This window comes from Rattus norvegicus, chromosome 10, assembly GCF_036323735.1.
Source record: "Rattus norvegicus strain BN/NHsdMcwi chromosome 10, GRCr8, whole genome shotgun sequence".
Taxonomy (NCBI): Eukaryota; Metazoa; Chordata; class Mammalia; order Rodentia; family Muridae; genus Rattus; species Rattus norvegicus.
In genome coordinates, this window is record NC_086028.1 from 86,771,677 (window position 1) to 86,788,368 (window position 16,692).

The 16,692-nt window shown below is 48.5% G+C and overlaps 1 protein-coding gene across 1 annotated transcript; it reads left to right on the forward strand.

Moving 5' to 3' along the window:
- Nucleotides 1-1,341: 1,341 nt before the first annotated feature.
- On the forward strand, nucleotides 1,342-9,285 carry Aoc3 (amine oxidase, copper containing 3). The gene is made up of 4 exons (NM_031582.3): nucleotides 1,342-3,021; nucleotides 5,833-6,118; nucleotides 6,439-6,568; nucleotides 7,445-9,285. The coding sequence occupies exons 1-4, from the start codon at nucleotides 1,422-1,424 to the stop codon at nucleotides 7,718-7,720; spliced, it is 2,292 nt and encodes a 763-aa protein (NP_113770.2). The 5' UTR covers nucleotides 1,342-1,421; the 3' UTR covers nucleotides 7,721-9,285.
- The last annotated feature ends 7,407 nt before the right edge of the window (nucleotides 9,286-16,692 follow it).

Genomic DNA, 16,692 nt, shown 5'->3' on the forward strand with positions numbered 1-16,692 from the left:
TGCAGCTAAGAGGTGATTCTTTGCCTCCAAAAGCCTCCAACTCTTCTCTCCTCCTACAGGATCTGGTGGCTTGGGTGACAGCCAGTTTCCTGCACATCCCCCCATGCTGGGGACATACCAGCACAGTGACTGTGGGAAACAGTGGGCTTTTTGCTCCAACCCTACAATTTCTTCAATGAAGATCCCTCTACTCCCCTGGCAGCATGTACATAGAGGAACCAGGACGCGGGACTCGATAGCATCAACCCTGTGGCCTATACCCAACAGCCGTCAGACTGTGTTCCCATCTTGCTCTCCTTTTCCTATGAAGGTTTATAGGCCTGAGGCTGTGGGGAGACCCCAGGATAGGAGGATACAGCGTACACTCTCCTGTTCCTGTGTTTTTATCACCTGCCCCCAGGTTCCCATCCTCTGTTCCATAGAAAACATTCTTTCTGGACTGAAGACCTGGGTATCCCCCTGTGGGTTGATTTTTTGCTTCCTGCCTGTCTTTTGTGTTTGTTTCTACTTAAGACAGGGTTTTTATGTGTGGCTCTGGATGTTCTGGAACTTGCTGTGATGACAAGGCTGACTTAAACTCCCAGAGATCTGCCTGCCTCTGACTCCTGAGTGCTGGGATTAAAGATATACACCACTACCCCTGGCTTCTGCTAGTTACTGAAATGATAATTTATAAAAAAATGTTTTGGAATACTCAATTACCATAGGTTCTATCATTTCAAACTCACTGGTGTTCACAACATCATACCAGGCTGTTTATGTGTGTGTATCTGAAAGGAACGGTAGTTATGTATGATTGATAATAAAACGGTTTGCAAAATTTTACTTGAGTTTATTCTACTTGGCTTTTTAAAGCATGTAGAGCTTTATCCCAGGAGAATATTAAGGACTCAGGCCAAGGAAATTAGTAACAGAGCCACAGGGCAAGGGTGGGGAGGGTAGGTAGACCTGGCCAAGGAATGTTTCTTGGAAAAGAGGCTGGAAGTGAGGGTTTCCTTGGGAAAAAAATACTTCACAGGGAATATAAAGAAAACAGCTGGCCTTCAAAGGGTGGGAGTTGGGGAAGAAGTTAGTCTGCGGGCCCAGGGCGATGGGGCAGACCCGGCTACTTTCTGGCAGTAGAGTTCCATACACAGACTGGATCCCTCCCTCTTCCCTCAACCCCAGTTCTCCCCAATTCCAACCCTGACCCAGAGACCAGAGTCTGATTTGGAAGCTGGAGGACAAAGCCATGTAAGGTCTGTGGATATCACTACAGCCAGCTCAGACCCGCCTCCCAACCCCTGGCTCCGGCCTCCCTGCTCCTTCCCATCCTGGCAAAAGCGTCAGACTGCAGAGCTGCTCTGCTCGGCCTAGCGCCTGGGCGACCCCAGCCAGGAGGAGTCCGTTTCTGGTAGAAGCCTGTCCAGCCTCAAGGAACAATGACCCAGAAGACCACCCTAGTGCTCCTCGCCCTGGCTGTCATCACCATCTTCGCTTTGGTTTGCGTCTTGCTAGCTGGCAGGAGCGGAGATGGGGGCAGACTGAGCCAACCTCTTCATTGCCCTTCCGTTCTTCCTAGCGTCCAGCCCCAGACACACCCTGGCCAGAGCCAGCCGTTTGCAGACCTGAGCCCTGAGGAGCTGACAGCTGTGATGAGCTTTCTGATCAAGCACCTGGGGCCAGGGCTGGTGGACGCAGCCCAGGCTCGACCCTCGGACAACTGTGTCTTCTCAGTAGAGTTGCAGCTGCCTGCCAAGGCTGCAGCCCTGGCCCACCTGGACAGAGGGGGGCCCCCACCTGTGCGGGAGGCACTGGCCATCATCTTCTTTGGTGGACAACCCAAGCCTAATGTGAGCGAGCTGGTGGTGGGGCCCCTGCCTCACCCCTCATACATGCGGGATGTGACTGTGGAGCGTCATGGCGGCCCCCTGCCCTATTACCGGCGTCCTGTGCTGACCAGAGAGTATCAGGATATCCAGGAGATGATCTTCCACAGAGAGCTGCCCCAAGCGTCTGGTCTCCTCCATCACTGTTGCTTCTACAAACGCCAAGGACACAACCTGCTAAAAATGACTACAGCCCCCCGTGGTTTGCAATCAGGGGACCGGGCCACCTGGTTTGGCATATATTACAATCTCTCAGGGGCTGGGTTTTACCCTCACCCCATTGGCTTAGAGCTTCTGGTAGATCACAAGGCCCTGGATCCTGCCCTGTGGACCATCCAGAAGGTATTCTACCAAGGCCGTTACTATGAGAGTCTGACTCAGCTGGAGGACATGTTTGAGGCTGGCCTGGTGAATGTGGTTTTGGTCCCAGACAATGGCACAGGTGGGTCCTGGTCTCTGAAGTCTTCAGTGCCACCAGGCCGAGCTCCTCCTCTGCAGTTCCATCCTGAGGGACCCCGTTTCAGCGTCCAGGGGAGTCAAGTGAGATCCTCCTTGTGGGCTTTTTCTTTTGGTCTTGGAGCTTTCAGTGGCCCAAGGATCTTTGATATCCGCTTTCAAGGGGAGAGGGTGGCCTATGAAATCAGTGTCCAGGAGGCCATAGCCCTCTATGGTGGTAATTCCCCGGCATCAATGTCGACCTGCTATATGGACGGAAGCTTTGGCATTGGCAAATACTCTACCCCGCTGACCCGAGGGGTAGACTGTCCATACCTTGCCACCTATGTGGACTGGCACTTCCTTCTGGAGTCTCAGACCCCCAAGACACTACGTGATGCGTTTTGCGTGTTTGAACAGAACCAGGGCCTCCCGCTCCGGCGACACCACTCAGATTTCTACTCCCACTATTTTGGGGGCGTTGTGGAGACAGTGCTTGTGGTCAGATCCGTGGCTACCTTGCTCAATTATGACTATGTGTGGGACATGGTTTTCCACTCCAATGGGGCCATAGAAGTCAAATTCCACGCCACGGGCTATATCACCTCGGCTTTCTTCTTCGGTGCTGGCGAGAAGTTTGGGAACCGAGTTGCCGAGCACACACTGGGCACGGTACACACCCACAACGCTCACTTCAAAGTGGACTTGGATGTGGCAGGTAAGACATCGTGTAGGTTACTCACAAAAGAAAGATTAAGGGGTTTATGCTTTCCTTCGGGCTGGCTGGCAGAGAAGGGGCTGTTGAGTTTGATTTGCATCTAGGCTTCCTTCGAAGCTACCAGATTCTATACATGTGACCTCCTTACAACATCTTGGGAAATGGCTCACCCCAGGGAGAAGGCTAGGTCTGGCTTCCTGGGGTCCCTTGAGTTTATGTGGGCCTCTGTTCAAGCAAGCAGGTGTTTACTTTCCAACCCAGCTCTGTACCGCCTTGCTGCAGCCCTGGAAGGTTTGTTTGGGTCCATCGAGTCTCTGTGTATGGAAGCCAGTCTTGGAAAAAGCATTGATTTACATTTTCTCAGGGGAGACGCTCCCCTTCCCTGGTTCCTCATCTCTTTCAGTGCAGGGGTACACGGGGTACTGTGGGGAGTGAAAAGTTCCAGACGGCTCCTGGAGTTTGTGCTCACAGCCAAGGCTCCGTGATTTCCTGAAGATCATCTTCCTCTTTTTTTTTTTTTTTTTTGGTTCTTCCCCCCCCACACCCCCACCCCCAAGAGCGGGGGACCGAACCCAGGGCCTTGCGCTTCCTAGGTAAGCGCTCTACCACTGAGCTAAATCCCCACCCCCCATCTTCCTCTTTTTAATTCCCTACCTATATTGAGCTATCACCCAGTTGGGTTGTTTGTTTGTTTTTGTTTTCTATTGTGATGATGAAATCCCTCAAAACTATTACTAGGTCACAGTGTCCCTGTGAGGCCACTTTTTTTTTTTTTTTTTTTTTTTTTTTGAGGGATTTTGAGGCAGGGTTTCTCTCTGTAGCCCTGACTATCCTGGAATTCACTCTGTAGATCAGGCTGACTCAAACTCTCAGAGATCTATCTGCCTGCCTCTGCCTCTAAAGTTAAAGGGATTAAAGATATCTGCCACTACCACCCAGCAGCAGTCCCCTCTGAATGATCTCAGTTCCAGGGTCTACTGTGTACACAGAGCCTTCCACTTGTGCTAACATGCTGTGTCCACATCCCACAGCTGCTGACTTGCTGACACCTGCAGGATGTAACCTCCAGAAGGACTTCCCTTCTGCTTGCTCTGACCCACTCCAGTGTACTGCTGTAGCTGTACCAACATGCTCCCACGTCCTGGACACATAGCCCATGGCGTCCCTGTCCCTACCTGTGCCTATATTCCTGGAACACTGACCCTGTCTCACTCAGGCCTCCTCACCCTGCAGGCCCAGGCTGTGGGTTCTCTGACCCCCATGAGCCTGTGAGAACCTGAGAGGAAGGATGGAGCTGGAATATATTCAGCTCTGTCCTCAGGGACAAGGACAGGTTACTCCAAGAAAGAAAGAAGGAGAAAAAGAAAGAAAGGGGAGGGGGCTGGAGAGATGGCTCAGGAGTTAAGAGCATTGGCTACTCTCCCAGAGGTCCTGAGTTCAATTCCCCAGCAACCACATGGTGGCTCACAACCATCTGTAATGGGTTCTGATGCCCTCTTCTGGTGTGCATGAAGACAGCTGCGGGGCTGGGGATTTAGCTCAGTGGTAGAGCGCTTACCTAGGAAGCGCAAGGCCCTGGGTTCGGTCCCCAGCTCCGAAAAAAAGAACCAAAAAAAAAAAAAAAAAAAAAAAAGACAGCTGCAGTGTACTCATATAAGTAAAAATAAATAAACCATTAAGAAAGAAAGAATAGGGGTTGGGGATTTAGCTCAGTGGTAGAGCGCTTGCCTAGGAAGCACAAGGCCCTGGGTTCGGTCCCCAGCTCCGAAAAAAAGAACCAAAAAAAAGAAAGAAAGAATAAGGGGTTGGGGATTTGGCTCACTGGCAGAGCGCTTGCCTAGGAAGCATAAGGCCCTGGGTTCGGTCCCCAGCTCCAAAAAAAAAGAACCAAAAAAAAAAAAAAAAAAAAAGAAAGAAAGAACAAAATAAGCAACAAAAACAATGATTGAATTATGTCTTTAAAAAAATTTTTATTATATATGACATACACCTTTGATTCCAGCACTTGGGAGGCAGAAGCAGCCCGATCTCTGAGTTTGAGGCCAGCCTGGTCTAAGCGTGAATTGCAGGACAGCCAGGGTAAACAGACAAACCCTGTCTCAAAAAATGACAAAACAAAACAAACCAAACAAAAAAATTACCCTTTCATTCACACATTCACTTGTGTGTCTGTGGGTGTGTGCACCTGAGTTGTACAGGCCATTGGAAACCAAAGGTGTTGAACCCTCCTGGAGCTGGGGTTCACAAGCTGGAGCTTGTGGATGGCCCAGTGGGGTTCTGGAAGATAATCTCCAGTCCTGCAGAAGGACAGTATGCACTGTTTGTTTGTTTGGTTGGTTGGTTGGTTTGGTTTGAGAGCTCTGGCTGTCTTGGACTCTCTTTGTAGACCAGGCTGGCCTCAAACTCACAGAGATCTGCCTGCCTCCGCCTCTCGAGTGCTGGGACTAAAGACGCGCAACACCACTGCCCTGCAACAGTATGACTCTAACTGCTGAGCTTTATCTCTCAAAAGCCTCTGAATATTACAATTTTTTTTTTTTTTGGTTCTTTTTTTCGGAGCTGGGGACCGAACCCAGGGCCTTGCGCTTCCTAGGTAAGCGCTCTACCACTGAGCTAAATCCCCAGCCCCCTGAATATTACAATTTATAGGTTAATCGCTTTGTCTAAAGGATTGGGGAGACCTTCGGACAGGGAGAGAGGCAAAGAACACAGTCAGTCTTGGGCTGCTCTTTGGTCTCCACTCTGAAGTCAGGTAGAGGCCAGAAATCGCCAGAGTGGTCGAATGACTAGCCGCTTACACACTTCACACAGGGTTGAAGAACTGGGCCTGGGCAGAGGATTTGGCTTTTGTCCCTATGAATGTACCTTGGCAACCGGAGTTCCAGATGCAGAGGCTGCAGGTGACTCGGAAGCTGCTGGAGACAGAAGAGGAGGCTGCCTTCCCACTGGGAAATGCCACCCCACGCTACCTGTACCTGGCCAGTAACCACAGCAACAAGTGGGGTCACAGGCGAGGCTACCGCATCCAGATACTCAGCTTTGCTGGGAAGCCACTGCCCCAGGAAAGCCCCATAGAGAAAGCCTTCACCTGGGGCAGGTTAGTGGCGGGTGATCAGAGGGCTTGGGGAGGTGAGCACAGGAGCAGGAGCAGAGGAGGGATACTTGGAGACAAGTGGGGCTGGGGTAGGGGTGTCACTTCCCCTTGGGGAGCTAAAGCCAGGAAAGGAGAACTCTTTCCTGTTTGGGGGTGTTGGTGTACTGTGAAACGGCAGGGCTGTGACATGGGCCTCCAGGGTGGTGACAGCCTAGTGTTGCTCTGTGAGGAGCTATGAAAGCTGGGGTCAGAGCACTGAGTCTGCTTCATAAACAGGTACCATGGGCTTAGAGACGATGGAGATCTAACCAATGCTCTTCTAGGTATCACTTGGCTGTGACCCAGAGGAAGGAGGAGGAGCCCAGCAGTTCTAGCATCTACAACCAGAATGACCCGTGGACCCCCACTGTGGACTTCACTGACTTTATCAGCAATGAGACCATTGCTGGCGAGGTGAGCTGACGGAGGGATGAACAGAGACAGGGCACCGAGATGAGCTTCACTTTCTCACGGGTGGGTCCCTGAAAGCCATCGGAACTCCGGAGGTGGGGCTGATGCCTTGCCTTTGCACTTTAGCCATTGTGACCATTTCCTTTAGAGCAGTGTTCTCAACCTTCCTCACACTGTGACCCCTTTAATACACTTCTTCGTGTTGGGCTAAACCCCCAACCATAAGATTATTTTGTCGCTACTTCATAACTGTAATTTTTGCTACTGTTATGAGTTATAATGTAAATATCTGGTAGGCATCATATCTTACATGCCACCCTGTGGAGGACAAGACCCTCAGGTTGAGAAACAATGCTCTAGGAGAATCTTCTAGAGCTGAGAAGTCATGCGCAAACAACTGCGTCCTTAAGACCTACAGCCCTCAAAGTGCCAGCTTTGTAGACTGAGCCCTTTCCAGGCCAGAGGATTCCTACAGGGCTGGAAGTTACCAAAGAAAACCACAGACCACGGCTCCCATCCCTGACTTGATGGGTGTATTCTCCTTCTAAGTTTCCACAATTCTCTGCATTACACTTTGAGGACTTTTAGAGAATGAGCAAAGAAAGAAGAAAGCCTGAAGTGACCCGTAGCGATCACCCTCTAGGGTGGGTAGGCAAAAGGCGTTGTGATGGGAAGCATCCGAGATGGAGGTGCAAGCCAGCCTCTGGGCTCAATATGCATTGAGCTTTCAATGTTTACTCTTGTAGGCAGCCAAAAGAGACAGTGCTTAAAACAATTCAAGATCTATGGGCTTGTGGATAGCTTCTTCCCCGGGAGGCCGCTGTGTAGACAGGGTGTGTCTGGCCCACCTCACCATCCTCGTTTCTTCTCTCCTACTAGGACTTGGTAGCCTGGGTGACAGCTGGCTTTTTGCACATCCCACATGCGGAAGACATTCCCAACACGGTGACCGTAGGGAACGGGGTGGGTTTCTTCCTCCGGCCGTATAACTTCTTTGATGAGGACCCCTCCTTCTACTCACCCGACTCCATCTATTTCCGGAAGGACCAGGATGTCACAGACTGTGAGGTCAACTCCCTGGCTTGCCTGTCTCAGACTGCCAACTGTGTCCCCGACCTCCCTGCCTTCTCCCATGGGGGCTTTACTTATAAATAAGTGTCCCCAAGATGGACAGTCTAGCCAAGAGCTGGGGAATAGAGCATCAGCTGGGCTGTGCACAGGGCAATCTGGTTTCTTCTGTTCCCGCATCTCTGATGTCCCCTCTCATGCTGCCCTCCTTGTCTCTCCCTCCCTGCTTGGAGCATCCTGAGCCCATGGATGCCTAACACACAGGGACATTGAGTTTTGTTGGTCGTGCCTGTGCTGAGTTCCTGCTTTGGGAGAAGACTAGCCTTGTTAGGAGCCTGGAGTAATGGCTATGGGTGTTTTGTTTTGTTTTGTTTTAAAGATGGTCCCCCCCCCCAATCTGGCTTTCATTAACAATTTTATAATAGCTTTGAGATCTCTGCAATGAAGAAACTCTCTAGAGACCCCAAAGTAGGGTCTCCCTGAGTCTTGCACATCCACAGATGAGCTTGGACCCAAGTCTATGGAAATCTCAAAGATGTGATGGAAAGTCTCACTGGAAAGGACCAGGCTTGTTTGTCTCCTAAGGTTTCTCACATATCGGACAGGAGTAGGACTTGTCCCTGCTACAGCCCCGCCTTGCCCTCTTTACAAGCAGATGGTCATAGAGACAGCCGGTGGCTTGACTGGTTATTTTATCCCACTGCTCTGCTCGACTGCAGCTCTGGCCTCTGTGCAGTAGCCTGCCTTAGCTAGTTTGTGACAGTGAGCTAGGAACCATGTGTGGGCATTAAAGGTGAGAAACTGAAAACCTTGGTAACACCGCCCCCACCACCTAACTCTGGGTCTGTCCAATCAGAAGCTAACTCGGGGTCTGTCCAATCAGAAGCAGGCATGCAAATGAGCCTGAGTCTGTTCCAAGATGGGTCTGGATTGGTCGGACCTGCTTCAGCATTTCTCCTTGCTGCTTGTCTTTACTGAGATCTGGACAGGGAAGTGGTACAAGTGACTAAAAACAACAGACACATCATTCCCTAGCAGTCTGGCCAGCCCCATTGTTAACTAATGTTATTACTGTTATTAATGAAAGAAAGGTGCTGGAAAAATATAAGTGCGTATTGGTTTTGTAGGGAACCCAGGTTCCTTTCCCAGCATCATTATTAGGTGCTCACGACTATCTATAAATCCAGGAGATCCAATGGCCTTTCAGGGCACCTACACTCAAGCACATACCTTCACACAGACACAGACACACAAATAAAAATAAAAGAATTTAGCCTTATGTGGTGACACATAACATTAATCCCAGCATTGGGAGGCAGAAGCAGGAGGATCTCTGAGCTTGAGGCCAGCCTGGTCTACGGAGTGAGTTCCAGGATAGCCAGAGCTACACAGAGAAGCCCTGTTTTGCAAAACAAAACAAAACAGAAACAAACAGAGTTCTTTAAAGACAAAAAGAGAAGCTAACAATGAATAGGCTATAAGTGTATATCTGTTTATTTCTGCATTCTTTGAGAACTAACACCGGTTACCTCTGGGGAGGAAGACGGGTGAGAGAGAGAGAGAGAGAATAGGGTTCTGCGTGTCCTTCTGGACATCCTGAATTGGAATCATGTGACCATATTGTCAAAATAAATAAGTCAGTTAAACACAAACTGTCTTTTCTTTTCTTTTAAATGTGGCAATGGAGTGGATGGCTCAAGTTCTTGAGACCAAAGAAGTAGGTGGCCTACAGTATGGTCCTGGCCTTTCCTTTCTTGTATAAATTGGGGAGCAATGTTAAGCTTCAGTCAATAGCTCCCTCCATCCCTACTCTTTCTCTTGGAGGAGGGGATAAGGAGAAGCAATGGACATGGGGACTTCTGCTTGGCCAGATGTCCAGGCTAGACCAAGAGGTGAAGTGGCAGAAACAGTGTTGGGTGCGGCTCAGTTTCTAATCAGAGAGGCGACTCTTTCAAGAGCTCAGGCACCTGGAGCTTTTCACCGCCTTCTCTCTGTCCCGCCCCAATCCCTCGCTCTCCCATAGGTTGATGCGGAAGCATGGATTGGGAGGGAGCCAGTCAGTGGAGAGAAAGCGGACTCCGAAGGACAGGGAGGAAATCTTCCCTAAGGAGCAGGGCTAACCATGGCTCGCTGCATTTATAACATGATCTGGGGTGGGTTGAGAAGGATGAAGGGCAAGTAGATGCTGTGGCGTCTTGAGAGCCAAAGGGGAGGATGTGCGCTCAGTTGTGAGTTCTGACTTCGTTACTCCCCATTCTTCCAACCTAAAGAATTTAAATCTCCTTTAAATGCACATCTTTTTGTTCCCATCTGGGCTGCCTAGTTTTATGGCTACGTAAGCTAGAGTCATTGGAGCCTCAAATAAGAAAATGTCTCCATAAGACTGTAGGCAAGTCTGTATGACATTTTTTTAATTAGTGATTCATGGGGGAGAGCCCAGCCCACTGAGGGTGCTACCATTAATGGGCTGGGTCTGTAAGAAAGCAGGCTGAGCAAGCCAGGGGAAGCAAGCCAGTAAGCAGCACCCCTCCGTGGCCTCTGCATCAGGTCCTGTCTCCAGGTTCCAGCCCTGTTTTGAGTTCCTGTCCTGACTTTCTTCGGTGATAGACTATGCTGTAAAAGTGTAAGCCAAGCAATCCTTTTCTCTCCATTGTTTTCTTTGTTTTGGCTGTGGTGTTTCAGCACAGCAATGCTATTCCCAACAAAGACCCTTGGCCCCTTCCCAAGGTTGGTGGCAGCATCCGGCTCCTGGGAAGAGAAATAGAAGAATACTACTTACCGCCACCAGGTTCACTTGAAACTCATTCCCATGATGCCCAGCTCTGGACTGAGGAGCTACAGTGTGAATATGTGGTAGTGTGTGTGTGTGTGTGCATGTATGAGTAAGCACACAGTTCTATTTGAAAACGTGATCCGTGTGTCTATGTCTCACCACCTTCCTGAGCTCACCAATGGCAGTGGGGGTGGTGGGAGCAGACATCGAGATCATTGGAACCTCAGCCCAGCTCAAGTCAGGAGGGTTGCAATGGGACTCCAGTTCCCTACCGTATCTAGTCTCTTCTGTAGGCCACTGCCATTGTCTACAGTACCCGCCTTAAATTTATCAGATGGCAAGGAGTGAATAGTGGAGATGGATATCCTGGTGGATTGAATGAACCAACCAATGTTCAGAGCTTTAGGATGGATTCCTGGGGTCCTGAGAAAAAGCTGGAATCCCCGAGGCTGAACAGAGAGAATGACTAGGCCTTCTCTGGTGTCTTAGTCAGGGTTTCTATTCCTGCACAAACATCATGACCAAGAAGCAAGTTGGGGGGGGGGGGGCTGGGGATTTAGCTCAGTGGTAGAGCGCTTACCTAGGAAGCGCAAAGCCCTGGGTTCGGTCCCCAGCTCCGAAAAAAAGAACCAAAAAAAAAAAAAAAAAAAAAAAAGAAGCAAGTTGGGGAGGAAAGGGTTGATTCAGCTTACATTTCCACATTGCCGTTCATCACCAAAGGAAGAGAGGACTGGAACTCAAGCAGGTAAGGAAACAGGAGCTGGTGCAGAGGCCATGGAGGGATGTTACTTATTGGCTTGCTTCCCCTGGCTTGCTCAGTTTGCTTTCTTTCTTTTTTTTTTTTTTAAAGATTTATTTGTTATATATTAATTACATTGTCTCTGTCTTCAGACACACCAGAAGAGGGCATCGGATCCCATTACAGATGGTTGTGAGCCACCATGTGGTTGCTGGGATTTGAACTCAGGACCTCTGGAAGGGCAGCCAGTGCTCTTAACCTCTGAGCCATCTCTCCAGCCCTCAGTTTGCTTTCTTATAGAACCCAAGATCACCAGCCCAGGGATGGCACCACCCACAATGGGCTAGGTCCTCCCCCCTTTAATAACTAGTCGAGAAAATGCCTACAGCTGGGTCTCATGGAGGTATTTCCTCATGTGGGGCTCCTTCCTCTGGGATAACTCCAGCTTGTGTGACAGCCACATCTGGGAAGGAAGACTCAGACACCTACTCTGGGGCATACAAGATGTGCCAGATGCCTCTCCCCCAAGTTTAGTTCCAGACTCCAGCTCCATGTACCTGAAGGAATTCTTTCTTGCAGTGAAGAGTTTTATGGAATTCAAGCAGAGTGCTGTACACCTGTAATCCCAGCACTGCAAAGTCAGTGGGAAAAGGATCATGAGTTTAAGACTAGACAGAGCTACTGCAGTGATTTGAATATATAATGTCCCCATGGGTTTGTGATTTGAATATTTGTTTTTTTAAAAAATACTTATTTATTTCATGTACGTGGGTACACTCGCTGTCTTCAGACACCAGAAGAGGGCATCAGATCTCATTACACATGGCTGTGAGCCACCCTGTGGTTGCTGGGATTTGAACTCAGGACCTGTGGAAGAGCAGTCAGTGCTCTTAACCGCTGAGCCATCTCTCCAGCCCGAATATTTGGTTTCTAAACTGGCAGTGCTATTTGGGGTGGGGGTGGGGCTCTAGAAACTTAGAACATGGAATCAAACTGGATGAAGGAGTCCACTGGCGAGCCCTTGGGAACTGTAATCTCTGGCCACTTCCTGTCTTGCTCTCTACTTCCTGGTCCACCATGATTCACATGGCTACGTTATACCACACTGTCCTCACCATGAGAGACAGAACCTTCTGAAACCATGAACTGAAACAAGTCTTTCCTCCCTGAATTGGTTTTGTTAGGTCTTTTCCATCATTTTCCCCGTCTCTTGCACACTGGAACACTCGCGTGCACGCACAGACACCAATGCAACAGTTAAAAACCTGTCTTGGTTAGGGTTTTTACTGCTGTATAAAACACCAGGACCAAAAGCAGCTTGGGGAAGAAAAGGTTTATTTTAGTGTATCGTTCAGAGAAGTCAGGGCAGGAACTCAAGTTAGGGACACGGTGGCCAGAACTGACAGAGCCCATGACAGAGAGGTGTTTGCTGGCTTGCTCCCCCTGGCTTGCCATCAGAAACCAGACAATTGCACACGATTCATAACAGTACCAGAGTAACAGCTGTCAATTAGTGATGGAAATCACTTTCCTGTTGGGGGGCATCCCAAACATGAGTAACTGTATAAAAGGGGTGCAGCTTAGGAAGGATGAGAACCATGGTCCTAGAAGATGGGATGTGTACCTTGAGCTTACGGGGAAATAAAGGTTGCCTGGGGTTGTCCAGGACAGACAGTAGCGTGTTCAGTTGCTGACCAGAGAGTGACTCTCCCCACCAATCAATCCCCTTTCTAGGAAGCTGATTTCCCAGTAAGTGGTAGGATTGCTTGTGTACACTTACACAATGCATAGGGTGACTAGGGGGGGAAAAACATGAATAAAAACATGAATAAACCTTGGAACATGTGGAGGAGTCCCAAGCCCCACCCCCCGTTTTTTAATTTTTATTTTTGACAGGCTCTCACTATGTAACACGGAATAGCCCACAACTTATCACATAGAGCAGTCTGGCCTTGAATTTACAGAGCTCCACATGCCTCTGAGTATTGGGATTAAGGGTGGGTGTCATTATGCCCACTGGTTTCTTTTCGTTAATTCACACCTCCCCGCCTAAGGAGGCAAAGCCTCCACTTCAGCAACTCAGGAATACTCTGCTGTCTTCCTTCTGTATTTGTTTGTTCATTTCAGATTTTGAGAAAAGGCCTCAGTAGGCCGCTCAGGGTGGCCTGGCTTGCTACATAGCCCTGGCTGGCCTTGAATGTGTGGTGGAACCGAGCCAGCTGAAAATCTGTTCTTCAGTCTCCAGATACTGACTGGCTCTTGCCTAGGGACCTGCATCTTGTCAAGCCTCTGCCTGGCCATGCAGCTCCTGGAGTATCTGTCTTCACCTGCACAAAACCCTTCATCTACACTGCATTGATCTGGTTGTGGTTCTCAGGAAATCACTCTTCCTCCTCCTCCTTTTTCTAAAATTAATTTATTATATATAAATACACTGGAGCTGTCTTCAGACACACCAGAAGAGGGCATCAGATCCCATTACAGATGGTTGTGAGCCACCATGTGGTTACTGGGATTTGAACTCAGGACCTCTGGAAGAACAGTCAGTGCTCTTAACCACTGAGCCACCTCTCCAGCCCAGGAAATCACTCTTCAAACCACTGTCCTTCCAGTGGTGACCATGGAACATGGGTACTGCCTTGGCAGATGTCAGAGTGACATCTTCAGTGGGAAACTGGTGAATGCTTCCTGCTGCTTCTGGAGCTCCTTCCTGCCTCACAGTCCTACCCTCCCTCCTCCTCTGCATCTGTTCTTTCTAAGAAGACTTTCCAGGGATTTCTAGACTCTCTTCCCAGGTCTGTGCTCTTGGCCTTCTGTTTTTTCCAGAAATTGTCCTGCGTACTTCAGACTGTGGATATTAGGTGCTGACTTTCTTAGATGTCTTTGAGTCTAAAATAGCCTATTTCACAACAGCACTTTGCCTGAACCTCCTTACATGTGCTCATACACACACACATGTACACGCATGCACACCAGGTATGTACTTGTATAAGCACACAAATACAAACACACACACACATACAGAGAGAGAGAGCGAGAGAGATGCAGACACATAGAGTCAGAAACATGTACACATGTATATATGAATATATGTACATATAAGAACTCATATGTATAAGTAAACACAAAGAACAAACACAGATGTGAAGATAACTATGGGACCAAGCACACAAACATGCATGTTACACATAAAAAGTGCAATCCACACCGTGAACAAATGGCCAGAAAAATAAATGTCTGTGGTATATACACACATGTACTTATACATACAAAATACATGCATACACATACAAACATAATCACATAAAAACATGCACGTACATACTCATAGATATACACACATATTTACTCACACATGAACACACACAGATGTACATGCACACTAAACACAGGTGCATGAACACACATAAATTAGTATACAAACAAATACACACACATGCACACATGCATCCCTAATATACTAATACACACAAATACACATGTTTGAACACACAAACAGGCACACATGCTCACACACATAACCACAGATATACAAGCATGCCCATGCACAAATACATGCCTGAACAAACATGCACAATCACGTATGCACAGCACACACACACACACACACACACACACACACACACCTTTTCTTTCTTTCTTTTTTTTTTTTTAAAGATCTATTTATTTGTTTTATGTAAGTACACCGTTCACTGTCATTGTCTTAAGACACACCAGAAGAGGGTATCTGATTCCATTACAGATGGTTGTGAGCCACCATGTGGATGCTGGGAATTGAACTCAGGACCCCTGGAAGAGCAGTCAGTGCTCTTAACCACTGAGCCATCTCTCCAGCCCCACACCTTTTCTTTCTTAATTTCTTTTGCTTTTCCTTTCTTCCCCTCTCCCTCCCTCTCTCCCTCTGTCTTTCTTTCTTTCTGTCTGTCTTTCTTTCTCTTAAACAGGGTTTCTCTATGTAACCCAGGCTGTCTTAGAACTTGCTATGTAGGGGGCTGGAGAGATGGCTCAGTGGTTAAGAGCACTGACTGCTCTTCCAGAGGTCCTGAGTTCAAATCCCAGCAACAACATGGTGGCTCACAACCATCTGTAACGGGATCTGATGCCCTCTTCTAGTGTGCATGAAGACAGGGACAGTGTACTCATATACATAAAATAAATAAATCTTTAAAAAAAAAAAAAAGAACTTGCTATGTAGACACAGAGATTCTGCCTCTGCCTTCCAAGAGCTGGGATTAAAGGTGTACATCACTATGTCCTGCCACTTTCTTTTTCGTTTTTTTTAAAGACTTTATTATATTTATATAATATAATATGAATATATTTATATGAATATACTGTTGCTATCTTCAGACACATCAGAAGAGGGCATCGAATCCCATTACAGACGGCTGTGAGCCACCATGTGGTTGCTGGGAATTGAACTCAGGACCTCTGGAAGAGCAGTCAGTGCTCTTAACCACTGAGCCATCTCTCCAGCCCCCTTTTTCCCACTTTCTGCAGGGTCTCACCCTGTAGCTCAGACAAGCCTAGAGTTGATGGTGTCACCCAGATTGACTGGACACTCATGGCAACCATGCAGCCTTAGCGCTGGGATTACAGACCTGACCCTTAAACTCCCAGCTCTGAAACCTTTTGTTGGTGGTAGTGGTGGTGGTGGTGGTGGTGTGTGTGCAGGTTCATTCAGAGGCCGGAAGAGGGTGTCTGACCCTTGGAGCTGGAGTTACAGGCAGGCATGAGCTGCTGTGTGGGTGCTGGTAATAGAACGAGTGCTGTGAGCTGCTGGGCGGTCCCTCCAGACCCTAAAACCTTTTCTCAATAAATACCAACTCCACTTCAGAAGCACTCATCCTGAAGCTGGTTTCCAAGGCACTGTGATGGTTCGAATGAGAAATGTCCCCCGGGTCCCTGGCACTTCAGTGCTTGCTCCCCAGGCAGTGGCCCTGTTTGGGGAGGTTTAGGAGGTGTGGCCTTACGGGAGGAAGTTTGTCACTGGGGACGGGTTTAGAGAACATAATGACTTGTGACATTTTGAGTCTACTCTCTCTGCTTCCTGCGTGTGCTTCAAGATGTGATCTCTCAGCTGTAGCTCCAGCGACCATGTCTGCCACCTGTTGCCATGGTGACCTCATCATTATGGACTGTAACTCTCTGGAACCATAGCTTAAAGTCAAACCCTTCTATAAGTTACCTTGGTCATGGTGTTTTATCACAATAGAAAAGGCACAGACAAAGGGATTTAAGTCACTAGTCACAGCTTCTTCTGGAGGGGAAATTCCCTGGGGGAAAAAACAAAGCCACAGCTACGTTAAGGATCTAATTAGAATTTTATGGTTGTGGAGAGTTGGAATGTTGCAGATCCAGAGCTAAGTAATCCTGGGCTACCTTCAGTCTCTCTCTCTTTTTTTTTTTTCTTTTTTCTTTTTTTCGGAGCTGAGGACCGAACCCAGGGTCTTGCGCTTGCTAGGCAAGAGCTCTACCACTGAGCTAAATCCCCAACCCCACCTTCAGTCTCTTTAATAGACACCTGTTGCCCGCTGGTGTGTCTGA

Excerpts from the sequence above, each read along its gene's own strand:
- Aoc3 (NM_031582.3), top strand. The coding sequence starts at position 1,422 with ATGACCCAGAAGACCACCCTAGTGCTCCTCGCCCTGGCTGTCATCACC. Across the intron at positions 3,022-5,832 it reads AGTGGACTTGGATGTGGCAG|GGTTGAAGAACTGGGCCTGG; the intron begins GTAAGACATCGT and ends CACTTCACACAG. Across the intron at positions 6,119-6,438 it reads AAAGCCTTCACCTGGGGCAG|GTATCACTTGGCTGTGACCC; the intron begins GTTAGTGGCGGG and ends ATGCTCTTCTAG.